General features: G+C 31.6%; 1 protein-coding gene and 1 long non-coding RNA gene across 8 annotated transcripts in view; one reads left to right on the top strand and one right to left on the bottom strand.

The window, feature by feature from the left end:
- LOC144837528 (uncharacterized) overlaps positions 1 to 27,994 on the bottom strand; it is a 78,483-nt gene that overhangs the window by 22,018 nt on the left and 28,471 nt on the right. The gene's annotated exons all lie outside the window — the stretch shown is intronic.
- On the top strand, positions 196 to 27,759 carry LOC144837522 (pleckstrin homology domain-containing family A member 1-like). 6 transcript variants are annotated; one of them, XM_078692684.1, is made up of 15 exons: positions 196 to 338; positions 956 to 1,098; positions 2,325 to 2,381; positions 3,879 to 3,924; positions 11,619 to 11,716; positions 12,723 to 12,869; positions 13,182 to 13,208; positions 14,109 to 14,180; positions 18,132 to 18,281; positions 19,198 to 19,266; positions 19,849 to 19,913; positions 20,760 to 20,823; positions 21,109 to 21,201; positions 22,669 to 22,818; positions 25,016 to 27,759. In XM_078692684.1, exons 2-15 carry the CDS (start codon positions 958 to 960, stop codon positions 25,046 to 25,048), a joined length of 1,212 nt encoding a protein of 403 aa, XP_078548810.1. In that variant the 5' UTR covers positions 196 to 338; positions 956 to 957; the 3' UTR covers positions 25,049 to 27,759. The 6 variants fall into 6 exon arrangements, with proteins under 6 accessions (XP_078548810.1, XP_078548814.1, XP_078548816.1 ...); XM_078692688.1 differs by lacking the exon at positions 22,669 to 22,818 and adding an exon at positions 21,855 to 21,921; XM_078692690.1 differs by lacking the exon at positions 25,016 to 27,759 and adding an exon at positions 21,855 to 21,921 and having other exon boundaries at positions 22,669 to 22,758.

Here is a 27,994-nt window from a genome sequence, read left to right as displayed (position 1 = left end):
TTATTTTTTAAAATTGTCAGTTTTAGACGGTAAATTATTTACTTATCGATTTGTTATCGGTTGTTGGTGTTGGTTGTCGACTGTTACCGGTTTCTCGGTACGGTACTGGTTCGGTTTGTTGTTGGTTTTTATGTAGTGTCGCGAATAGTAGGAACCTAACAGCGCCACCTATAAAGGAAAGGGAGTTAAGTTTGGTACTTGATGCGGAAATACGAAAAAAGTACCGACAGTGTAATATATTCTTGTGGTATGGGCATCTTGATTCATATAATGGTAGGAATTTAGCTGATAAATATTGTTTTTTGTGTAGTACGTTGGCTGAATAATTCATCAACCAGGTAGGTAGATCGTCCCGTGCTATAATTAATACAGTTAAGTGAGTGTTTCTTAAAGTAGCATAAGAATAAACCAGAGGCCAGTGTTGCTGTTTTGTTGTTGGTGTTGCAGGGCCTGTACGTGCAGGTATTTTCCGTGTTGTCCTTCACAACTTTGCTGTTTTGATTTTTAAAACCGCAAGTCCTTTATTCAAGTTCATTGGGTGTACAATATGCTTACTATCCTTCAGGTCAGTTGATATCATAATATGTCAATGATTATGCTGACTGACAATATACTATAGTAGTAAAAATTCTAAATCTAAGTCTAAAACAAAGCTTTAACCATGGACATTTAACATGTAAAATATTTTATTTAAAGTAAAAAAAAACAGGAAGGCAAAAGCTGTCCATTGGTATATAATTAAAATGAAAATGCCAATGGTTGAAGTAATAAAATATTTTTTGCAGAATAAAAATTGTTTAATTAATTAATTACTTTATTACAAGAGTTCTGTCGAGTTATGTATAAACTTTCAGGGGCCCGCAGAACAAAGGTGGATCCGCCCTGACTTTGATTATAGTATGGTTTGTTTGATCATCATTGAAATCATTTGAAAATGTGTTTTTCCTTCCCACAGCAATGCCATATGTAGATAGACACGGTCGGACTTGTGGATATGCAGACATTGAGGATCAAAATCAAGTTGGAAAATTTTATCGTCGTTATTTTATTATAGCCAACGATGTAGCTGCTTTTGAATATTATATGGACAATCCACTAGTGAGTGAGAGTTATGTATGATATATATTTTATATTTCTTCTGTCTAATGCAGGTGGTAAGGTGGGGTATTGGACTTCGTGTCCCAGTGTGTCTTGTAGGAGATAGGCTGGTCAAAACGTCAACATTATCTGCATGATTTAAAGCCCCCTTCCCTACGTTTTTTAGATCTAATTTAAGATCACAAACTATATTTAATGTAAAAATAATACTATATGGTCCTATTGCGATAACTTTTTTCGTCTTTAAACGGTTAAAAATGTGAAAAATAAGTCGATTCTAATAATTATAGCGGCCCGCTATAAATCCCAAAATGCATTGCGCGCGGATTGATATTTTTGTTTTTCACCTGTAATTCGCCCACTTTTCGATCGATCGTGAGGCCAAAACAAATGGAAGACTCCTAACTTTTCAGCGAAAATACCGGGTTTTCCCCAATTTGTATCAACAGAGTCTGGCAAAAATAGAAAGACAATTAATGCAGCAACTATACAACGTCAGGCTAGGTATATAGCTAGCGTACGATGTTCGTACGTTACCGATGTTTACCAGCTAGGCCTGTCCACGAGAGGTCGATCGCCGCGAGCTACTTAGGTAGTGCATTGTTTCTCGCTTTTTATCATAATTTACCATAAAACGTACATTTAAGACAAGGAATGACATGGTTTAATGTTTTTAAAGTGATATATATGTATTATTTTCCAAAAAACGTCCAAAATTGCAGGGAAGGGGTCTTTAACATGGTGTCTACCCCAAAACAGGTCTACTATTTAACAATGCTTTAAATAGACTTTAACTACTGTAAATATTATTCCCTCTTTGGAAAAATTGTATAAAGTGTCGCATTTACGGGGTATATTTTCATGGTCCTTGTAGCACAAGTGTGGGAAAATATCGGGAGGTGCAGCTTTTATATGGTATATTTCTGAGGACTTGGTACTGTAGCACAAGTGTGAAAAATTATGGGGTGAAATTAGCAGTTTAAGTCCCTGGTGCGTCCTGTGTAAAAATGTCACGATATATCGGACAATTTTGGCAGGGATTTCAGGGAATGGATGCTGAGCCCATTGATTATACGGGTTGTTTTTGTTTGGTTATATTGTATGCAACAATATGTCAGTAATCATGAAAAACCAATAACCAGTTATATACAGAACCCCTTTCTTACAAGTTACAATATTTATATAGTAAAAATGAAATTATGGAATTACACAAATATTTGTTTCAGAATTTACCAAAAGGATCACGTCCAGTAGGCCAAATTCTGTTGTCAACAATTTCAACTGTAAGTATTAATATTATGGAAATATATAGTATTATCATCATTCAAACTTAATTATTAATTTTTTGTTTATTTTCAGTTTGATTTTATTAGCAAAACTTATATTATTATATATATATTATTGTATTTTGTTTTAAAATAATTTCTATATTAAATTCATAGTGGCAATTGTTTACGAGCAAATTAAACAAACAGACTTTTGTTTAATTTCTTTGAATTATTTTTATTATATGCTATCTGTTTTACCACAGTAATAAATTTGTGGAGCGTAAATGGTTTGTCAAATTTCAAAATCTGTTATAATACTTATTAACTGTCCAACTGTTTACTTATAATTTTTTGCTTTTATGTTTCTTTTTTCTCAATCTCATTACTTTTACTTACATAATCATTTTTTTCATTCACATTTGATTAGGCCAAATAAAGAAAATTATTTTTTTCATGTGCCATGAGATATCCCAAGATTTGAGATTTATTTTTGATGTGGGGCTTTACCCTACTTTACTTTAATATATGCGATGAGTACCAAACTAAAGGTTCAGTTTCTGTTTATACATCTCGGAATGAGCTGACAATGATAGTGCACTTTTTGGGGGATTTCTTTCAATTTGTTTAACTGAATGCAACCATCTTTCATTTTTTAAACTACATACTGTATTTTTGATGATAAAATAGGTCATTATTATGCTTTAATAATTTAAAGAGAGAGGGGAAAATGTTTTTTGAAGTTAGATCAAACAGTAACATTTTCCAGCACATGACTTTCTGGATGCATTCCAAATAGTTAATTTGTGTCCTAGCTCTTTTTTTTTCTCATTTTATAATATTCAAAAGGCCCCAAGGTTTAAATATAATATCTTGCTTCCAGGTTTTATGGTTTACTGTAAGGTTATTGACCTTTATTATAGTTCTACAGTAATTCATTAGGCTTATGGGTCTATTCCCAAGGTGTGCATATTGGACATGTATAATCCTCCATTGGGTCTCATCAATGGTGATGTATGGGATAGGGTCATTCAAGGTCATACTACAGTTCTTATCAGGCTTACAGCAGGTCCCTACCATTATATAACAATTAACTTGATAGGTCACATGTGGTTTTAAGACAATTAAGCTGATTGGTTGTGATCAATCATCAAGTTAATGGACTCCATCATGCATCAGAAACCTCATGCACTGAGAGTAGATAAGCATAAAATAGTTGAACCAAGGAAATTTAACAACAGGGCACATAGCTCGCCTCGCCAAGATAGAAACTTCTAACAGTCCTTTGATCGTATGTCTGGCTCCGACAAATACGAACAGTACATATTCTTCGCGGTGCATGGTGTATGTTAAAGGGCGTGGAACTGATCCGTCACAGCCACAGATAAACCCTTTGATCTCTGAAGCTCAGCATACTTGGTTGAACTTGCATAAGTGATTATGTATCATAAGGTATTTATCATCCTAAGTTACTTATGTTTATCATTAATTAAATACATTTTTCTAATTTATTAGGCAAGAGATGCAGCCAAGTTAAGACCAAAAGAACAATTTTGTTTTGGTAAGTTTTTTCAATTTTAAACTAAGCTTATTTAAACAAATAAAAAGTTTTCTTTTACTATTGTCTTTTTAACTACACAACTGATGATTTAATGTAAAACGTTTCATCAACAGTAAATACCAAAGGTTATTATGACCACAAATCAATCTTTTTACACAAAGACGGTTCAGTTAAATTATTGTTGAGTGAAGTGTCACACGATTATGACATTGGCCCAGTTACAAATTCACAAAGTAAACCAAAATGTCACCGAGTTATAGATATGAATCACCTTCCTATAGGGCTAATGTGTACGTAATAGCTGCCGATTGCCAATACTTTATTCCTAGCTTTGATATCCTTGATTGCCACTATAGTCTGCACTACGATAAAATCCCGAAATGTTATTTTAGTAAATCTGACACATTTTAAGTGATTGTGATTAAAACTACGATTGTGTGGGCGATTGTGAATGGTTTTATTGTTTTTTTATAAGGCACTCAAGGATTCAGGATTTTGAAACAGGCGGGAAAGGGCCCAGGGCTTAAAAATGGTGAAATGAAGGGATGAACTTAATTTAAGATGTCCTATCTTTTGCATTACAATTTGCGAAATTTAGTGGGTGGGAGGGGGGAAGTGAGCTGGTTGGTCCCCACTTGGATCCGCTCATATCCTGTAACGCACATCTTATCTTGGATCATGTATTAGTGTACTGAGTGGAGTATAATGTCTTGTACCCCTGAGAAACAAATGCAATGATTCAGCATTATAATTCTGAGAAATTCCTCTGGACATGGGTAGGGCCTACTTTATACCACAGGATATGCCCAACACTGTATGTCTTGGAAGGGAAACATGTACACATTGAAGCACAATAATAAATTGTCACAATTCCAAGTACTGTAGGCCTTTCAACTTTGATATTATACGACTATCAATGTATAATCTGATTGCGTCATGCATTGTTGAACATTCTAATAACAATTCAACGATAAAAAGTGCTGATAAAAGAGACTGATATAGTACATGCACTTATTGAGGCGTCACAACCGACCAATTAACACATTGCTTTCATATCAAGAGATTTTTTTATGACAGTCCAGCGACAACATTATACAAAATGCAATCAGAAATTGATAGAAAGGTAACTACTATGTACATCAGTAGCTGGCAAGTAAATGAGATGTTTACTTACCTGGATAAACTGACATCTAACATCAGTAACCCCATAAAATAATAGAACAGTCCAAATTGGCCTGAAGCAATCAAATGGTGGGAGAGGATGGGATATAGCCAGTGAATGGAAGAGATGGGATACAGTCAGTGAATAGAAGAGATGGGATACAGTCAGTGAATGGAAGAGATAGGATACAGTCAGTGAATGGAAGAGATAGGATACAGTCAGTGAATGGAAGAGATGGGATACAGTCAGTGAATGGAAGAGATGGGATACAGTCAGTGAATGGAAGAGATGGGATACAGTCAGTGAATGGAAGAGATGGGATACAGTCAGTGAATAGAAGAGATGGGATACAGTCAGTGAATGGAAGAAATAGGATACAGTCAGTGAATGGAAGAGATAGGATACAGTCAGTGAATGGAAGAGATGGGATACAGTCAGTGAATGGAAGAGATGGGATACAGTCAGTGAATAGAAGAGATGGGATACAGTCAGTGAATGGAAGAGATGGGATACAGTCAGTGAATGGAAGAGATGGGATACAGTCAGTGAATGGAAGAGATGGGATACAGTCAGTGAATGGAAGAGATGGGATACAGTCAGTGAATGGAAGAAATAGGATACAGTCAGAAATTTCATGAGGTGAAAGATTGACTGTTCTGTGACCTCATTGACCTCATATGTACTCAACTGTGACTAATGGCATAATTATAAACCCCACAAATAATGGTCTATCCAATTTGTATTTCTTGAACATAGGTATTAAAAAACGCAGTTATTCATTGTGTACTGTAGCACATTTGGATTATGGCAAAATGGAATGATCTCATTTATCATAAATGTAAAATATAAACGATTAGTTTTTCAGTCATCAGTTTGGCACAGTTTAATTCTGAAAAGGCTATTTTTGTTTGGATTAGGAATGGCTTAAGTCACAGACGGTACTTTCGCTATCTGTAGACCTACTAAATTTTGACCTATAAGAAAGTATAAAAATTCTCTTTAAATCAATAAGCGCTGTAAAGTGCACCTCAAAATATTCAGATTATTATACATTATCATATTAAGCTCTGTCTACACTATCAAACTTCATGTGACAAAAAAATGTGATGTGTCCATATATGGACATGATGATGTCTTATTTGCGCATATCACTATTATATTTGGGCACATCACACTTTTTTTGTCACATGAAGTTTGATAGTGTAGACAGAGCTTTATAAGGAGTAAAAAGGATAAAGCATCACAAGACAATATTGTGTATTAAAATTGTATGTTATGTAACATATTGCAGTAATTCTTGGTTTTTAGGTAAATTAAAATATTCTTTTTTGTTTTTAGGGATTTTCCTATAAATTGTACTACAAATTGATGTAGGCTCTATCAGTATTCAATGTTAGCAAATTTCCTCAATTGAAAATTATGGGAAATTATGTTGTCTTATTGGTGAAATACCTTGAACATTTGCGAAGTACATCAGTATTTTCCTTATGCTTTGTCCGGGATCGAGGTGTTAAATAGTACACAAAATACATAATTTAAACTAAATTTGCACACAATATTAAAAATTGCATCCACCTTTAAAGATAGGCTAATTTGTGCCAAATGATTTACTTTTTCGTTTGATTATAGGATCTTACTTTAAGATGGATTAAAAAAACACAAATTCCCAATTTATCCACCTGTCCCAATACCATTGTTAATAACATTCTAATCGTAATAAAAAAAAATCTGAATGGTTAATTTGCTCACCTACTATATGCATGTACCTGTATGTAAAGGGCGTGGTCACCGAACTTTAAGTTTATCAACTCATGCTAATTCATTTCCACCCATCTTACTTTATAAACCCTTCGTACTGTTGACCAACATCCCTTAACTTTTTGTGACACGCCCTATAGATTTAGGTTTATCCTTGCATTTCCATTTCATTTTCATTTAATGATTCCTATGTCTACCCTAGTTAGGAGTGAGAATTATTATATTGAATAAAAAATATAATATAAATACAGTGTTAATATATTAATATAGTCAAATGCAACAATGAGTAACTTGTGGACCATATTACTGAGTCATAGAACTTGACAACCACTGTATAACACTCTAAAATGAAGCCAAATTATTAAAATAAGCTGCCTGTAAAAACTGTAATACACATCAATGCGAATATCAGGTATTCCCTGATAAATATCTCAAACAATAGCCGTCTTTGATTTTTGTTCGAATTGTGTACAATCGCAACCTGTGTAAATTTATTTGTTGGAATTCTATAGAATTTACTAAATTACCTACATTTGTTAACACAATCAAAGTTTTTTTTTAAATTTAATTAAATAGAGAATATATGGGAGCACTGAACAGTGAAAGACTGTAGGGTGTGCAATTAAAAGGCATCCTGGTTGAAAATTGAATGAATGAAAAGAATAATAATCAAGAATTCATTTTATTATTTGCTGTGTCATTTGAGAGAGTAGCGCGCATTTTAATTTAATCAGGCCACACCCTATTTTTCCATAAAAGCTCTACTCACAGTTTAAAGCCCCATTCGCTACATTTTTTAGATCTAAATTTAAGGTCACAAACCACATTTAATGTAAAAATGCTATATGGTCCTATTGCAACTTTTTCATTCTTAAACAGTTACCTGTAAATACAGTATGTGAAAAATAAAGATTAGAATAATTTAAGCGACCTGCTATAAATCCTAACATGCATTGCGTATGATATTTTCGATTTTCTTCTGTGATTCACCGACTTTCGATTGATCATGAAGGCCAAAACAAATGGAAGAATCATAACTTGTCAGCGAAAATACAGAAAGACAATTAATGCTGTTTACCAGCTAGGTCTACAACACTCGATTTAAATTCCTTAGTTGTGTACGAACCACTTTCTGTAGATTTGAATGCATGCATATTTTTAACAATGTTATTAAAAATCGCACTATGGAAAATTGGTTTAATTTACTGAAACAAAATATTTTAGATAATGTAAATAATCAATGGTCAGAGGACCTCGCATCTAAATCGTTGCTATCTTTTTATGCAAAGTTAAAATCAAAGCCGGATCTTGAAAAGTTTTTACTTGATGAAACAAATTTTAATGGTGCCCGTCTTAAATTTGAAGCCCGTTCCAATACTCTCCCTTTAAATTTTAAATTAAGTAAATGGACCGTGGATAATGATGGTCTCTGTTCATTGTGTAACTCTGGAAATATAGAGGACGTATCTCACTTTTTATTTAGTTGTGATGCATTACAATGTGTAAGAGAAGAACAGCTAAATATAGTTAAACAAGACTTAATTTTTCATAACGAGTTAGATGTTTGGGAAACATTCTGCACCAGTAACAATGACGAAAAAATGTTATATGTTCTGGGGACGGATACACTTCCCCTCAGTAATAATGTTCTATTGAGTCTTGACAAATTTTGTAAAGTATACCTAGCAAGATCATGGAAAATACGAAACAATCTTATACAACTCGCAGATAGCATGTAATGTTTTTGTTTTGTTGCGGTATAGAGATCTTTTTATTTTGAGTTTTTAATATTACTATTTTTTTTTAAATTTTGGTACAATATTTTTTGGTTTTTTTGTTGTTGTTGTTGTTTTTTTTTTTTTTTTTTTTTTTTTTTTTTTTTCAGTTACTGTACTACTTGTTTGTATTTCTTTTCTTTTTAACTCATTGTATTTTGCATAAGTGCCGTACGACTACGATAGCGATCGAGTCGGCGGTTGATAGTTTTTTTTGTATCTGTTTGTTTTTATTAATTTGTATCTGTTGAATGTCTATCTGTATATAGAACGCACCGTGTATGAACGGGTGCCACCGTTGTAAAGGTGTAGTTTCAATAAATTATTATTATTATAAGCCTAGCTAGGCTAGGCCTAAAGACCGTACGACATTCACCGCGAGCTATAACACTACACATTTTACATAAATACAGCATTATACCTATATATCAGAAAATCTCAAATATTTCTTTTTCCATATTTTTTTAATTTTTTAATAAACTTAGCAATTTTTTATCAGAATAAAATCCAATATAGAACCCATGATATGATTGTAGGACGATGATTCATTTATACATAGAATGTTAAACACCACTATTTACCTCATAAACAATGAAATTAAAATAGGTGTGTTGTGTGGAATAATGCATGCTTTATCATTTTTCTTTTGTGAAATTACCACATTATTTGTTTGGTTAATTCCACCATTATTAATCATGCGTATTACAAAAGATGGGAACTTTTGACAGGATGCCGTTTTGCGTAATAATTGTGTTAGTATTACAAACGTATTATTCATCAATTAAAGCATACATTCTTGTGTTTGAATTTGTTTACATCATCGTTGTGGATTTACACGACTCACTCTATACAAGGAAATGACAACAATTGGAAGAGTTTGGTTACTTCCTCATTTACACAAGAACCTATTGGTGACTTAAGATTGATTGTGTTGGTGAATTCCTGGGACTCTCTGAGATAACAGCCTCCAACTCAGGGATTTTCCCTTTCCCCTTCCCAAATACGATAAGGGCGTGATATTTTTCCTTATCAACTAATTATGCAATTTCATGTTGGTATATTAGTCATTTCATTATGTACATGTTATCAACATATGCCCTTGGGGATAGTTGTCTTTGGCAGCTCTTGTCTCTCGTCAGTGCTCCCTTTTTTTATGTATCACTGAAAGGACTAAATAAAATATGCAACTGAAGATATAGCTAGAGAAGTCTATCACTATCATATTTGGACACATGACAGTTTTTTTGCCAAACTAGTTTGATTGTGTAGTAGGAGTGCATATCAAAAAGTTGATACAAAATGGTACTACCCAGCTGGCAACCTCATTTTCTGCAACTAGTTGAGTTATTTGCAACTTATGGGGTAAATAATACTCCATGCTGTTACACATGGAATTTCAAGGTACATTTTAGAAATGGTATTAAAAGCTTCATTGGCATGCTTTCTGAGGGGGTTTCCCTTCTCCCTTTTCATATCAAACAAAACAATCTTTTAAGAGGAAGTTGATAAATTTTCTGGTTCAACTATTTATGCTTTATTGTTTGACACTTGGTAGGTTGTTTAATACACTGTAATCCTAGTGTAAAGCTCTGCCTACACTATCAAACTTAATGTGACAATAAAATGTGCCCATATATGGACACGATGATGTCATATATCAGTACAACTGTATATTTGGGCATATCACCACCATATTTGGGCACATCAAACTTTTTTTGTCAAACTAATTTGATAGTGTAGACAGAGCTTAATGCTATATTGTTGACACTTGGAAGGTCGTAATAATAATAATATCCTGGATTTATATATAGTACCTACAGTAATGTTGTGAAACCTTGAAGCGTTGAACATTATTACCCCAGTCATTAAGACCTACCTTGTCTATGTTTGTACCTGGTTTTTTTAGGGTACAACATTTAAATGCAGTACAGTAAATGCATTGATATTGATGTACATACTGATATTTCAGTAGTACTGTAGCAACTGTGTTGCCTTGATGTGGAAGAACAATCAAGGAAGGAAATGCTATATAAAGTACATAAAGAGAAAAGTTTTGGGTTGTCCCTGTAACAAAAGAGAAACAAAAACAAAATGTGTTACTATTTTTAGGCAAAATAATTGAAATTTTATATATTATATCTTTTCATTGTTGTTGTGACAGTTGACCTACCAAACCTTATACTCAATGTATTTATCAAATTGCATGAATTAGAAAATTGTAAATGGTTTTATAAACGTTTTAAAAATCAGTGATTTCTATAAATCAAGAGCATGAAACTAATTTTGTTCTCTTTGGCATAATTCTAAACTGTTTCATTTTTCTTAGGAACAAAAATGAAATTACTAAAACGTCTTCTTCACTCTCAAATAACTAGCATATACACATTTTCTTGGTATTATAAATATTTATTTTATAAAATGTTATTATGAGGTCATAGGTTAAAATAAAATAATTATTGACTTAAAGATATATTGTCCCCCTAAAAAAATATTTTTTTTAATTTTGTTGTTGAATATGTTATTTTAATGTCACATAATAGTTATTCACTCTCACAAAAAATTGGGTCTGAAAAAAATTTATTTACCTGAGAAAAATGTAATTTAAAGCAAAAAATGGTCAAATTGTCTGGAAGACAATGAGTTTTTGGGTAATTTAACTGTTTATTTTGTCTTTTTATAGGTGAAATAATTTTTTTCCCCCGTTTTTTTTCTTATGGAAGTGAACAACTTCATTAAAACTGCAAAATGGCCTATTCAAAGTCCGAATTTAAAAATCTTTATTTTTCTTGATTTTGGGGGACAATACATCTTTAATTAACATACATTTTCACATGCATATATTTATTATGAATTTTAACTTCTGTATTGTAAAATGTTACGGTTTCAGCCTTTTGACTATTTGTGGCATTGTTCATCTTTTTTTGGACAATATACACCTGAATTATTTATAGTACTGTACATGTTTCACAATGTATCTTGTTACCTTTTTATATTTATAGCTGTTAGTACACCAGATAAAGATTATATTTTGAGAGCTGATGGTGAAGAAGATAAAGTAGAATGGATGAACAAATTAAACAATGCAAGTAGGATACCTGTAAGTATAACAAACATTTGTATATACCTTCATTTAGCCCCTTTTCACACACAGCGTGTAAGGACCTTTTCATTTAGCCCCTTTTCACACATAGTGTGTAAGGACCTTTTCATTTAGCCCCTTTTCACACATAGCGTGTAAGGACATAGGCTTCTCACAGAAACCAAACACCTTCATTTACTGTAGCCCCTTTTCACACACAGCATGTAAAGACCTAGGCTTCTCACAGTATTAACCAAACACCTTCATTTAGCCCCATTTCACACACAGCGTGTAAAGACTACAATGATTTCCATTTTCACTTTCATGATCTTCTTGAAATAATCTTGACTGCACTGTCCAGCTTCCTCTTGGATATATTTATAGATCAGCGTGCCAAGATGGTTGAAGGTTCACTAGTTGTTTCTATTTCTCAACTTTTATCCATTTTTATTATAATGAAGGGTGTCTGGCCTTTGGGACCACAAATGATAGATTTTAATGATTTGTTCTGTTATATGTTAATTAGCCAGCTTTCGTTTCCAATAGTTGACAGGGAGTTATTGAAGTTTTTTACTTTTTCCTTCACTTCTGTATAGTAAGAATGAGTCAACAGTTTCATAAGAGGGGAGATAGAGGAAAGTTGGAATTGCAGAGTATGCTTCCCATCTGAAATTAATAAACAAAACTTAATGAAGGCAGAATCTCTATTTATTTATATTATTTATGCAATGATATTCCTTAACAATCTATTCTATTCTATAAAAGTTTTTATATGGCACCCTACAAAGAACAGAGAGAGAGAGAGAAATGTGCGTCCTATTACTTTATTTATTTATTATCTTAATGTAACATAGTTTTTGATGGAGGTTATCTTCATCTTCTTTAAATTTGTTACTCATTTTTGTTTGTAGCATCCTGAACGCTTCTTTTACATTTCAACATAATTAAAATGAAAAACTTAATTGTCAACAGTTCAAATATGGCACTATTGGAACTGTATTTAGATATCTCATCTTATTTTTAGGTACCAAAACAAAAAGTAGAAGAAAATGAAAATGTAGAAGATGAAAAAACGGATGATGATACATTAGAAGGAGACACACAAAATAGGAAAATAATCAGTTACAGAACAGAAATAGTTGGAGGTGTGGTAGTACGGACGCCAGTTGAGGTGAGTAGTACCAAACTATTTGTGTTATTATAATAGGACTACCTATCACTTGATAAAGGCTTGTGGAAAGAGTGAAAATATAAGCAAAGAGTGAATATATCAGGGAAGAGTGAATATATCGGGGAAGAGTGAAATATCCAGAGAAGAGTGAAATATCCAGAGAAGAGTGAAAATATCAGAGAAGAGTGAAAATATAAGCGAAGACTGAAAATATCAGGGAAGAGTGAAAATATAAGCGAAAAGTGAAAATATCAGCGAAGAGTGAAATATCAGGAATAATATCCTCCTAACTAACCTTTTCTATCTTTTTAGACTAGATATTCAAAAGTTGAAACAATGGTAAATATGGTATGTCCATATACACCATGTCATTGTGTCCTAAATTTCCATATACTGCACACTTATAAGACCTTAAAAAAGTTGGTTTGCGGTCATGAATGCCAGGCGAATATTACATTTAACTTGTGGACATAACTATATGAAAAGTGTGATAAACTGCTAAAACATTATCTTATTAAATTGTTATAATTCATATTTTGAATCTTAAAACAAAAGTACCTTTTTCTCTTTAAAAAAAAAAAATCGGGGAAATGCTTGGCAGCAAACAAAACTTTTTTAAAGCCTGTATTTAATAGTATATTTTGAAGAAAAAACATTTATTGCATGACCTTCTCATTTCAGTTTTGTAATAGGTATTTATTTCAAGTTTATAGTTGTTAGAAATCAATTCCAAAATACCTTGAATCAATGCATGAGCGTCGATAGGAATTTTGCAATGGTGAGCAGCAGGTTGCAATTGTGGTGACCTATCTTCCCATCCAAATCTTATGTACATCTTTAGAATCTTTCAAAGAACAAAGAATTTGCAGCTTACATAATAGATTTATAGTTTTTCTATCTGAAGTCATATCGTACATGTAAAACAAATAGAAAAGAAATCTTGTCTGTGAAAGAAGTTGATAGGCAAAATACAGCATGTTGTTAGCGTGGGGAATGTGTCCGTTGTAATTAAGTGAAAGGTTTTAGTGAATATCTGTCACCTTTCAGCACAGTCGGACATTTTGGTTTTGGCCTCTGTTAACCCCAACAATTGAGGACAGTCTTTTTGTGAAGCCGCCCAGTTGTCCAAAACCCATGGTACGTCCAAATTGCATTTAAAACAAAAGCATTCACACATTATACGCTATTTCTAATGGTTTGTTGATTTTGCATTTTATACATGGTCGCTGTCTTCTTCAGCATGACGAATCCACGTTAAGGTGGAATTCTCTTAAGCTTCTTCTCAAGACCTATTTTGAAATGAAAAAAATGGTAAGTTTGGTGTTTGAATAACAGCATGGTTTGCTAATGGTGCTTCAGTCAGAAATCGTATCGCATCTTGGACTAACCTTCGTCTTGAAGACAAGCATCAGAGTGCATTGTCTAGATGTTCTGGCAGAATATTAGAGTTATATGAAGTGAATACAAGATTCATAAAGACTGAATTATGCCTTTTTGTAGCATGAATGTTTAATTTGTTCAATATTCCAATTCTCTGGAATTGTCAGATTGTAAATGATTCTTCTATTTATCTATCTATTCTATCAATCCATTCATCCATCCATCTTTCTTTTCATCCATCCTAGTTCATTCTTTCTTTCTATCCATCCTAATTCCTTCTTCTTCTTTTTTTTCTATCTTCCTTTCTTTCTATCCATCCTCCTTCCTTTCTTCCTTCTTTCTTTCTATCTATCCACCCTCCTCTTACCTTCTTTCTATCCATCTTCCTTTCTTCTTTCTTTCTATCCATCCACTTACCTTCCTTCTTTCTATCCATCCTCCTTTCCTTTCTTCCTTCTATCTATCTATCTATCTATCTATCTATCTATCTATCTATCTATCTATCTATCTATCTATCTATCTATCTATCTATCCATCCTCCTCTTACCTTCTTACATCATCCTCCTTTCTTTCTATCCATCTTTCTTTCTTTCTTCTTTCTTTCTATCCATCTTCCTTTCTTTCTATCCATCTTCCACTTACCTTCCTTCTTTCTATCCATCCTCCTTCTTTCTTTCTATTCATCTTCCTTCATCCTTTCTTTTTTTCCATCCTTCTTCATCCTTTCTTTCTGTCCATCCTTTTCTTACCTTTTTTCTATCATCCTTCTTTTCTTTCTTTCCATCCTCCTCCTTTCTAACCATATGTTTTTCCTTTTCATCAATTCATCAACATTCAATATATTCACCCACCTACCTATCCAGGTTGGATTTTTTATTGTTTTTTAAGTTGTATACCAGGCTTTCTGAGAAAAGAGTAGGTAGTAGATACATTTTAATTACTGTTGATTTTAGTTTTCTAGGATTGTGTTTCAACCAATATATCAATCATAATTAGGTTACGAGTGAACTCTCTTAATTTCCTTCTTCTCCCATTTATTAATGCTTATTCATCCAACATTACGTTCTGTATATATTATAAATGTGCCGTTCATGTCCATTAAAGCCGCCAACTGGCTGAATGCCAAGTGCTTCACCATCCAGGGTCCAGAAGTCCATCAGCTAGGATATTGCATAGTAGCTGCTGTTATTAATACAGTACTACTACAACATTTATATTTTAACAGATTTTATAAATGTATATTTGTATATTGTGTTTATGGTACTGTAGATTGCGGTGTTCTATACATTGGTTTTATATTATAGGAATCAATCAACCACTATCACATTGTGTAGCAAAAAGCAGCAAAAGTATATTTCATTGTACAATGTAAATTTAATAGCTGTCACGCTTTAATATATGATCTATTTCGGTTGGTAAAAGTTGCGATATGATGTTAACAAATGCAGCGAACCGGTAGTTCGTTCGACTACAAAATGTCTAGGGCGCCATATCGACATTCTATTTAAAGAATATTATCTCCCTAATGTACGGTACATGAATTCATTTCTCTATGAATTCCGTATGTTAAGGTAAAAGCTCTTTACATATCCTGTAGTTTAAAGTCTGTATAGCTTACAATATAGATTTCTTTTATAAATATTTATATGTATTGAGTGTTTTCTTCTGACAGGCTAGCTGCTTAGTCCCTAGCTTGTGACCTAGCTTGTGACCTCTTGTTTCCTGTATTAGATACATTTCCGGTTGATTGGTTAGTTAGATGTATCGTAAATCAGACGGTATACTTTAGTATTACTCTATTAAGGAAAGTGTTACAACTATAAAAACAAATTCCATTGATTTGTAAATTTCAAAAATAAATGTCTCATCGTTTCAAGACATTTTTACGGGAATGATGAAATGAATTAGCATAATTTAAACATTTTTATGCAATTTTGTTTATTTTTTCAAACAATTTATATAAATAAGAAACAATATCATGATGTGAATATATTATATAGATCTGAAATATATGATACTCTATTATAAATATTTTATATTTATTGCTAAAGTGCTTACTATCGGTAAAGTGTTGTGTTCCGTGAAACACATCATCCAGCAATATCATGCAACTGCTAAATCCATTATCTAAACTTTCTTGTGATTAAATAGCACATTATTTGTTATCAAGATCCATTAGAAACTGTATTTTTTACACAAAAACGACAAGGCATAATTGTAAATTCAATCGATTACACACAATAGAAAAAAAACTACTGATGAAATTTTGTTTAACCGTTTTTATTTTTAATATTAATTTTTAATTTTATATACAACTGTATACCGTATACATTAATTAGGATAGTATAAATATAAATAATTATCATTTTCACTAATTAAGGATTAATTCATATTATTTGTCGAAATACAATTCGGTATTTTATGAAACACACATAATATTTGAGTACTTTCATTAAATTAATTACTGGGGAAAAAAATTAATATATACGTTATACTGTATGTAAATTAATATTTTATTTGAGCAGGTATTCATATAATTTTCATCTTTCAAATGATACAAACATATTTTGTTAAATTTCTCTTATTTTACAGTCATTTCATAAATATTATTAAGTAATAATATTGTACTGTACTAGGCCTATAGTAATATTGTATTTCCCTTTAATAAAAGAAATAGATTTTTTCCATTTTTTTTTGTTATAATAGCTAAAACTATTCACAAGCAACCATAAATTACTTTATTATCATATTAAGTAGTGTTGCCCTTTAAAAAAAAAAGTCTTGTTTTAAATTTGTCATTTCCTGTATACAATATCAGTAGTCTTGACATTGGGATGTACTTTTGCTACTTGTGCATATTTAATTAAATTAATAGATTACCATGTCAATGCAGTAATAAGTGTTTAAGTGAAAATGAACAGCGAGCTGGACTTTGTAACTCAGCCTAAAGTTTTCACTAAGACTTTCAATTAATGAGTATCTGATCAATTAAAATTTTAAACAGTTTATTAACTAAGTACGTACTATACCGTACCATACTGGGCTGTACCGTGGGTGTTGACAGAACTTTTTCGAATAAGAGATACATTTTAAATCAAGATTATATGGGAAACCTAACGTTTTAAAATACAAAAGTGTGAAAATGCTATATTATATTTCCATGTAAAGTAGTATGTGCTCTAAGCTCTGTCTACACTATCAAACTTTATGTCACAAAAAAATGTGATGTGTCCATATATGGACATGATGATGTCATATCATTACCATATTTAAGCATATCACTACCATATTGGGGTATATCACTACCATATTTGGGCACATCACATTTGTTGTCTTTCGTATCATTTCCTTACCTATCTTTTTGTGCCTTTGTTTCATGATTCAATTTCTTATTTAAACAAATGCATGTATTTAGATATTTGCACAGTCATTTAAGATCCATTGTTAGTGTTCATCATTTGTAAAAATCAAATTAGCATGTCCAATTGGCATGGTGTTCTAAACTGTTTATGCTCCAATGCCTTTCATAATAGAGTCTTTGATCCATAAAACCCATATCTATATTTGTAATATATAATAAAGTGATTTACCTGTCAACTTTCAGTATTATCAATTATTCTAGGAATGCCTTTCATAGGCGTTGCCATGATTTTTGGAAAGGAAATGTATCAGCAAAAAGTGGGAGACCTGAGCCACTTTTTTGCGGAGAAACTTTTCAAACTTTTCCTAAAGTTACAGACCTAACAATGATTATTTTGAGCCAATACTATTACGAACAAAATCCTGTTCAGAGTGATAAACTGAAAGGGATCCATGTAAACCTAAAAAAATATATAAACCTAGTTATACATGTAATTAAATATGTTTACCTTATTTTGTTAGAGTTATAGCGATAGCGACAGTGGTGATGAAGAAAAGAACGCCAAGAAAACAACATTGCCAAGCACGTCACCTAAACCACCACATTTAATTCCTGCAACAATAGGACGAAATGTCATCAAATCAGGCTTTTGTGTTAAACAAGGAGCAGTTGTAAGTGATATATATCAAACTTTTTGTGACAAAAAATGTGATGTGCCTGTATATGGACATAAAGATGTCATATCACTACCATATTTGAGCATATCATTACCATATTTGGGCACATCATACTTTTTTTGTCTATGGGCACATCACATCATTTTCTCACATAAAGTTAGATAGGGTAGACATGAGCTTAAGGAAGGGGCCTATGCCAGAGGGGCTTATTATTCCAGCAAGTGCTATTCCTAATTTGTCTTCATAGTGTGACTGAACTGATTAATTTAATACTAGTACACATTTTAAATCAAATCAAAACAGTTCTTAAATCTCACTTTCTTTACATCATATTATACTGTTTCTGATACAAACATCTAATTCTGTTTATATTGTTCTCAATATGAAACAAATCGATACTGTCTTACATAAACTATGTAGTTTAGTGACGTTCATATAAAAAAAAAATTGTCGACGCAATGCATATGATGTCGTCCCCATAAGTTTGTATAAAAAAAGACTTCACAACTATTGTTGGATTTACTAGACAATTTTGATTATACTACAGTCATTGTCATCTTTTGATTTATATTATTTGAATTGTTAATAAATAAATTTGTCATAGTAATTTAATGGCCATAAAAAAAGAAGAAAAACAATTAATGACAAATTACTTGGACCTATAGACATTGAAGGCATGGCAGAAACAGAAAGTCTACAAGAAAATTGTGTTATCACTGTATTAAAAAGTTATAGTCAGGAAAAGGGTTGTTGAAATCCCACTGTGAATGACATTGAGTTTATACCATATACAGTGTTACATAATTTTGTGAAGGTGCTTTATCATTGAATAATTTGGAAGTCCACTTCTGCCCAATAATTTTGTATACACAATAAACTCCATTATTGTTAAATTTATTTGTTTTTTTAGAGAAAAAGTTGGAAAAGGCGGTTTTTTGTACTTGATAATCTTGGAATCTCTTATTTCAAATCAGACCAGGTAAGAAGTAAATTGATACGATATTAAAAAAATGATTCATTTTTTAAATTCATTGCACATTACAAACTATTTAAACAATACTACACTATCAAACTTTATGCGACAACAAAATATTCCCATATATGGAGACGATGATCACTACCATATTTAGGAATATCACTACCATATTTAGGCATATCACTTTTTTTTGTCAAACTAGTTTGATAATGTAGACAGAGCTTTTTGATAATCTGTGTATACTGTATCAAGCACAAGTTTGTGCAGTAAAACTAAGCAGGTAAAGTTGGCAGGTGAATTTGAGCTACGTCTAAGGTTATTGGTCAGCTCTAGACAATCGAATAAACATATGGACGTGTGAAGCATTATAACTGAAATGTAAATACTTTCTCAACTCGAAATTTTCTTTTGACAATACATCATCAACATCTTACATTATGTTCTAGTATTCTATTTAAGAAATGCAAATAGTACTGCTGATGGTCTTACACATTACAGTGCATCCCCCATATTTTGTTTTGTAAACAGTATAGTGTATAGAAAATTGTATTTTGTATTAATAATCAACATTTATTCTCATTGCAGGATAAAGTTCCCATACGAACAATACCACAAAAAGATATCACTTCATGTAAAGAATCACCATTAGGGTAAGTGATATAATGTACCGTAATCGTGTATTTTGATAATTATACAAATAATGAATGTTTATGAGTGGAATGGTACAAATAATGGCATGAGGTGAATGATTAAAGGTTATTTTTCCTAGGCCTAGCTAGACTAAATCGCGTAGCCCTAGTGTATAAAGGCAGAGATACCATTACGAAACTTCGCCAGGCAACTAGTCTAAGCTAATTATGTTTTTTCCAATGATTCTATGTCTTGTAGAGTTTTTCCCAGAGAAAAAATCGTAAAATAGTGCGTACTATTGCACGCCATTTGACCCACAATCGTCAAATGACAGTAATTTATTTAGATGTTTATATAATGTTTGTTATTTGTTGGTTAAGAATTATAGACATGGTGACCCTACCTATCTGTGCTTAGTGCCATATCCCTCTAGCATTCAAATCTTTATTTCCTTAAATAAGGAAGTTAAGAAGAAAAAACTCCTGAAGCAATTTGATACCTGAAGCAATTTGATACCTGAAAGTTCATAAAAAGGTTTTCAAAACCTGATTTCATTAATAAAATACACAAATACTATTGTTACATTACACATACAAAGGAATCTGTAAATACACTTTCATTCATGTAATATGACTTAAAAGGTGTAATATTGTACATATACTATAGATTTATAAAGCAGTTTTCCAAAAAAAACAAACCACCAAAGCGCTGTATGCATTTTGCATGTGTTAGACCAGAGGATAATATTTTAGTCTCAGACTTATTCTGCCTATGTGATTATTCTTGGGAGATTTTAAATGTCGTGTTCTCTGAATGTATTATCTGTGATTTTGTAGTATTTTTTAATTTAAATCTATGTTTTTCAGAGCACAACTTCAGAGGGACAACCTTTTTGAAATTTCATGTTCCGGCAGAATTTTTTATGTACAGGTAATTATCTAAATACATGCATTGTGTTATTGTTTTATTTACAGTAGTATACATACAGGAGTATAACAATTTAAACAAGGTAAGATCCAATATGGCACCTGCAGGTCTTATATGTGTTGGCTGGAAAAAAGGTTTAGCTATTTCCTCCATAGTTAAACAGTGCTGTGAATATGCATGAAAAAGATTGTTTCAATTTCTATTGAAATGCATTGGCTTATTAATAGAAATCAATTAAAACGAGAAAAAAAACACATTAAAGAGTTATATTTTTCTTCATGTCTTCAGACTTATTCACCGGAAGAATTAACCGACTGGGTTCGATGTATTTCTGGAGCTATAATAGCAACAAGGGCGAAAGGAGGAAGCTCTGGTAATAATGTGAGTACTGTATATCAGTTATGCAAATACATTTTTCAAATTTAATCTTTAATATAGCAATAATAAACATATCTATATTATAAAATGCCAATTGTTGAGAAAAAAGAAAACATAAAAAGCTAAACCCAAACCAAACTAAGAAAGGTCTTCCTATATCCAAATAATTACATCATAACCTAATTTATGAACACAACCTATGGGCATACAAATATATTTAAGCCAGCCTGGTGTATAAAAAGAGCCCTGAGAATGTTTGTAATCAGTCATGGGTAAAACGTAACCAAAAATGTGAACTAAATCAAATCAAAAGGCGACCTATTCAATCAGATTGCTTACAATTTCTGGTTGTAAGAATCTTGCACAAATTATACCGATACCAGGTTACACGTTTTAGATTTCTACATATTATGACTACTAGTATTTTCATACTATTATTATAAACAGTCTTTAGTATCATGTTAATCCTTTAATGAATACATGTGTTCAAAATGAAATATTTATTATATGTAACATCATTTCGATCAATTTTGTGTTTTTACTATTACTACTATTTTCGATTTTTACTATATTAACCTATCCAAAAAAACAGTTTAGTTTATCCATTTTTTTTCTTTCATATATTTCTTTTGTTTTTTGTTATTTATATTTCACAGTATTTAATCACAGAGTCAGAGTTACTCTGAACTACCTGACAGATTTGCATGTAAGAGTTATATCCAGGTTTCTATTGTTTTTTGTCAAATTGAACCATTTTCATCTTGCATGTATGGCATATCCAAAGTTGAGCTACATAATATATTTAAAAAAAACTGCATCATATCAAAATGTTTAAATGCATAACAGAATCCACACAGTTCCATATATCAATTTATATAAAACTTTATTCATTTTCTGTAAAACCATGCAATTTGTAAACCTTTAATTAGAAATATTCAGAAAGCATTCAAGATGCAAGTAAAACACTGCAGCAAAAAAAAAAACATAAGCAAAGCAAAGAATCTATCGACCATTTGAAAGACAATAGTTAGTCTCCGTTTTGTCCTCACCCCCACCTAGATAATCTAAAGGGGACAATTTAATATTGTTTCTGTAGTGTATTATTGTAATGAAAGATTAAAAAAAAAGAAAATTAATAAAAAGATTTGTGATAAACTAAAATCAATTATTCATAAAAATAAAACTTTTTAAATTGTTGAAACGTTTTAGCATAGGCCTATGACAAGATAAACGTGCATTAAAATCTGACTAAAGTCTCACAATTAAACATGACAATGCATTTCTTTGGATGGCCATATTTATACTGCATGTTTATATATCTTTAATTTCTCTATCAGATTTTAGTTTTTATACCTTTTATGTTTTGTCCGCACATTCTTAAAAATATTATTCAAACAGCACAGCATGACTTTAGTTTTATTTCAAATTTATCCCAGATTAAAAATTGACATTCTATTTTCCTTGCCTTAGTCTCTTGTACCCCAGATGCTAGTGTCCAGCACACTCCCTGCTCTTTCCTGGCCTGCTAGGTCTCTGTCACACGAGCCTCAGTCTCCTGCAAAAAAAATGAACCCCTTTTCTCGACTTTCTGAGAGAGCACCAATCCAGATAACGTCAAAGGTCAGAATTTTACATTCAATTTAATATATTATCCTTTTTCGTATATCCTACATATTTGGTATATTATATTTAAAAGCTGTACTACTACTGCTAAATTACTAGTCTGGCATATATATATGTATAAAAAAACCATGCCATGCTACCCGCAATATCTTGTTTAAGAATAATTAAAAATGTTTATAAAACTTGAAGGCTCAAATTTAGGCTCATAAAAAGTGCATATAGTATGATTTTTGTTAATCAAAATTGTCCCCTTTAGATTATATATTCATTCACCTTATAGGTCCATGGTATAATCAAAGACCCATTCAAACAGAAGAAAGCAGTCTGATACAAACTGGCATTTTGGACCCTTTCACATTATAATTTCGCTGTGTGTGAATTAACCACAATTCAGCAAACTTGCAGCTCTGTGTGAAAGATGCTTAATATTATTTGTAATAATAATAACTTTATTCATTTTTCCACACTTTCTTAGATAAAAATCAAAATATACTGTACAGAAATTAAAGATGCAAAGGTTTTATTTAAATTGCAAAAAAAATTAAAGATGAAATGTTCTTATTTTTTGTGGTTAATACTTTGCTGCTTTTGTTTGCACTTGAATCAATCAAAAATAACATTTATTTCCTTCTTTAGAAACGCATAACATACATTATAAATGTGAAATAAATGATTGTTTCAATCTCTGAAACATTACACAATTTACCAGAAATATATGAATGAATTTTGACTTAGGTGAAAGAAATTATAGTATAGATCTCGCAATGAAATGTTATTAACCTGGAAGGTCTAAAAATTTGACATAAATCATTCAATATCCCACATAGAGTAGGTGTTGAAACATGCTGCAGTGTTTTGCTTTCATTTGTGTGGGCTGATAATTGCCATCATAATACTTTTGATATATAACAAGTTTATATAATGAGTTTCATATATAAACAAAGCCACAGTCATAAGACTATAAAGCACAACCTATTCTGTTAATATTATGAAAATATTAGATCGGCAACTTCAATCAAAGTGTAGCACAATGCTCTAACAGCGGCCATATTCTGCACATACTGTATTTGTATACTAGTATTTGAATGTCCACTCAATCACAAAACTAGCCTAAAGTAATCCTGTGCATAATACATAAACTTTTTATATACCGTATATCCTCGGGTATAATCCCACTTCGTGTCTAATCACAAACACCCTACTTTATGTCTGATTTCACAAACAGGCATATCCCCCGGGTATAGTCCCAGTATTGACTTTTGGTCTGAATGTAAACCTCTCTCTGGCCAGTTCAGATGAGTTTTTACAAGAAATGCTTACCAATCATTTTTTTTCCTGAACCAGGCTTTATAGTCCCACCCCCAAAGTTGGCCTAATTTCGTGTTTTGGGGAGGTGGGATTATAACAGAGGATATACGGTACTAATACATTTTCAAAAAGAATGAGGGCTCATTCTAAATCTGTCACTTTGTTTTATCGCCTTACTCACTATCTACAGTAGTGTTTATAACATTTCTGTGTGGCTACTAGGTCTGTCAAAATCTGCTGCGGTTCAGTTACTGTTAAAACTTTTCACTGAAACACAAAATGACGATAGTTACACATAGTTTTGCAATTTATTTTTAACTTTCATGTAGTATAATTCAGTGATTGTGATTTTTATTTTGTCCATTTACTTGCATCTTACATAACTTATAATTGCAAATAAATTTGTTTGAATGTTTGGATGATTGCTTGTGGTACTCTGATTATTCTAATTTTAATATGAACTGTTTAGGTATTTAGATAACTTGAAACTTTAATGTTGAGAAAGCGTGGTACTTTATGTTACTTTTCATTTTATGTATGTGTGAATTTGTCAGAATCATAATACAGTCTACCCTCCCTATACAACTCTGGTCTGCCCTAACATGTCTAGCTTTCCAGAAATGCTGGTGTTCTGTATGTTCTTTAATGGTAAAAAAGAATTTTGGATCTTTTGGACTTTTAAAAAGTCTGCTTTTGGAAAAGTTTCTGGTTTCTGGAGAGTGTGGTATTGGGACAATCTACTGTAAATTCATTCATTCTTATTTTATAAAAACTATATAGGTATCATAATTGTTGATTTATTTTTTAATTGTTTACACAAATCAATACACTGGTCATTATGTAGTAAGTTGCAGAACTAAATGCTTGTTTTTATCTTATGTTCTAGGAAATCGAGGAAGTTGAAGATACCTACTTTTAATCGTGTCAGTCATGTGATATTGATGGACTTTCAGAATCAAAAGGGAGAGTGGCAATACCGATTCAGAATAATACTTGACCTTTTGTGTACGACGACTAAATATAGTTCACCGGACTCTGTGTGTGCTGTGCCTTCTGTGATGTCATCAGTATGCATCTGAGAGCTTTCGATCCTAAAGCTCTGTCTACACTATCAAACTTTATGTGACAAAAAAATGTGATGTGTCCATATATGGACATGATATCACTACCATATTTGGACATATCACTACCATATTTAGGCACATCACACTTTCGTGGTCAAACTAGTTTAATAATGTAGACAGAGCTTAAGGATCAAGACCAAACAAAATGATCTCTAATTCTAAGTCATCATCTGGCCAGGGGGAAAGGGGATAGCACTTGGGTCGAGTGTTCCTCCATTTTTACAGCTAAAATGAAGTTATAAACTATTTTTGATATCTATATTTGACAGACTATTAATATTATACGTTAGCGCTCCCTCTATTTCAAAATTCCTGTTTGTAACATTCAGGGAGAGGTTTATGATTTAAGCTCTGTCACTACTATGGTGGTGTTATGCCTAATATGGTAGTGTTATAACATTATCATGTGCAGATCACATTTTTTTGTCACATAAAGTTTGATAGTGTAGATAGCTTTACACCTCACATGTGCAGCATGAATGATATATCCTGGTAGTATCAAAATCAAAAACCCATTATGGAATACTTGATCCCAAATATGTGTGCACTCTGTTTCTTTAATTCATTTCAGATTTTAATTGTGTATAGGTTTTATGCTATGCTTATTAAAATAATGTATTTTAAACTGATAAACCGTAGCAAATGTTTGTTTTTTTAATGAATTATGTTCCTATTGGAATAAACTAAAAAGGACAGAAAAAAAAATTTGAAATTTCATCATTAAGAAATATAGGTATTAAATTTATTTGGGTTTTGGCACACACTTTGGACTACTGTAGTTTGTTGGTCTTATTCTGCAGATAGAGCTTTTAATTGTACAAGACTCCCTAAAGCTCTGTCTACACTATCAAACTAGTTTTGACAAAAAAAGTGTGATGTGCCCAAATATGGTAGTTATATTCCCAAATATGGTAGTGACATCATCATGTCTATATATGGGCTGCCGCTCATCACATTTTTGTGTCACATAAAGTTTCATAGTGTAGACAGAGCTTAAAATACAAGTTTTAAAGCACACTTGTGTATAAACGCTATCTTATAAACCCTTTTCACACTACTGTATATCACTATTATCCAAAAAAGTAACAGAGGTTTTAGAAGTGTGAACACAATGTTGTTTTAAATAAGGCTTTTTTTGTTCCGAGTTATATGCATAATTTCAGCATCCTGGTTACTGAACTAACAACATTGTTGTGTAAAAAGGGTATTAGGGTTCATATTAACAAAACAACAGAACATGCAGAATAGAATCATTGTGTCATTATAGTTTAACTAATCAGTCTACTATCTACAGTATATCAGATATTTTTTATTTATTTAATAATAAATAAAAAAACATATCTGTAGATAAAACAAATAATATAGTGACTTTAATTCTTGATCTTAATTTTTCATCCAATTCTTAATATATTTTCTTACATTTATATATATTATAGAGTAGAGATTGATATCAATCCATAAGATTGGACTTAAAAAATTATATTGTTGGTATGATCATAGATGTACTGTATAATATTACTAATACTTCTGCAGGCAGAACCATTTAAAATATTACAATCCATAAATATCTTCAGCTTACTGTTACTATTTGATAAAATATTCTACAAAAATCACCCAAAAAAAATAATAATCAACTATTTTTTTTCATATTTTAAGATCAGTTAAATTTTGTGAATAAAAAAATAATAACTATAAAGATATCTGTGAATCAATAAATTATAATATATTTGCTTAACATTCAAGATTTAGAATACAGGGTTTATTTCCCCCTCTATTATCTTTTAGATCAAGCCTTGATTTTCAAATGATCTTATACTGTTCGCTTCTGTTCCTTTAAAACAATTGCAATTTACATATTTTTATTTCAAGCAAAATATAAAAATAAAAAATATAATTATTAATAATTTAGTTTGAAGCAAAATATGACTATTGAATAAAAATCCGCAGGGCCAAAAATCAAAGGATTTTTTTTCAGTGGTTACTGCCTGTGTTTCATTAATTCTGTACAGGAATTTTTTTACAATGAAGTGAAATAAGTAAGAAACAGGTTTTCCGCCCTCTCCCCACCCACTTAAATAACCCTGATGATGCCCGTGTTCACAACCTAACCCATAATGCACTGGTCACCATGACAATACAAGAACATACAGAAATCTGACATCTATAAAAGGGACATGTATATCTCATTTTAAAAAGCACTCACACAATTGTACAAACGTTTGACAATAGTCAGTACTGTTAATGTACACAAATTTTATTGATAATTTAGTATGTAGTAAATGAAATTCATTTATAGTCTTTTTTTTGTTATTTAGTAATTTGTAAAAATTTTGATTACAGTAGGTAAAATATAGTAGAATAATGTAATTCAATGATAATGTACTACTGATGTTAAGCCATACAATGTATTTAAATACGTTTTAGTAAGTTTAATAATGTACTTTACAAAATCCACATGTTTGCTGAGGTGTCTATGAACTAATAAAAAGAAATAATATATAGATAATACGATAAATTTGTTGTTACTTATTTCTTTGGTTGAACTGTAAGCAGGGTTTGAATCTTCAACTTCTCGCTATCAAGGCAAGGTTGCTAAGCCATTAATTACCCAACATGCTCTACATAAATGAGAGTAGAGGAGTAACACAGGATATGAACCCAGGCTTCTGGTATTAATAAGCATGCCTCAAACCACCAAGGTGCAATGCGCCACACTCCATTATTTAATCAATATAATATAA

Source organism: Antedon bifida, chromosome 3 (genome assembly GCF_963402885.1).
Source record: "Antedon bifida chromosome 3, ecAntBifi1.1, whole genome shotgun sequence".
NCBI lineage: Eukaryota > Metazoa > Echinodermata > Crinoidea > Comatulida > Antedonidae > Antedon > Antedon bifida.
The sequence above is the reverse complement of the archived record's forward strand: the minus strand, read 5'-3'. Positions and strand labels throughout refer to the sequence as shown.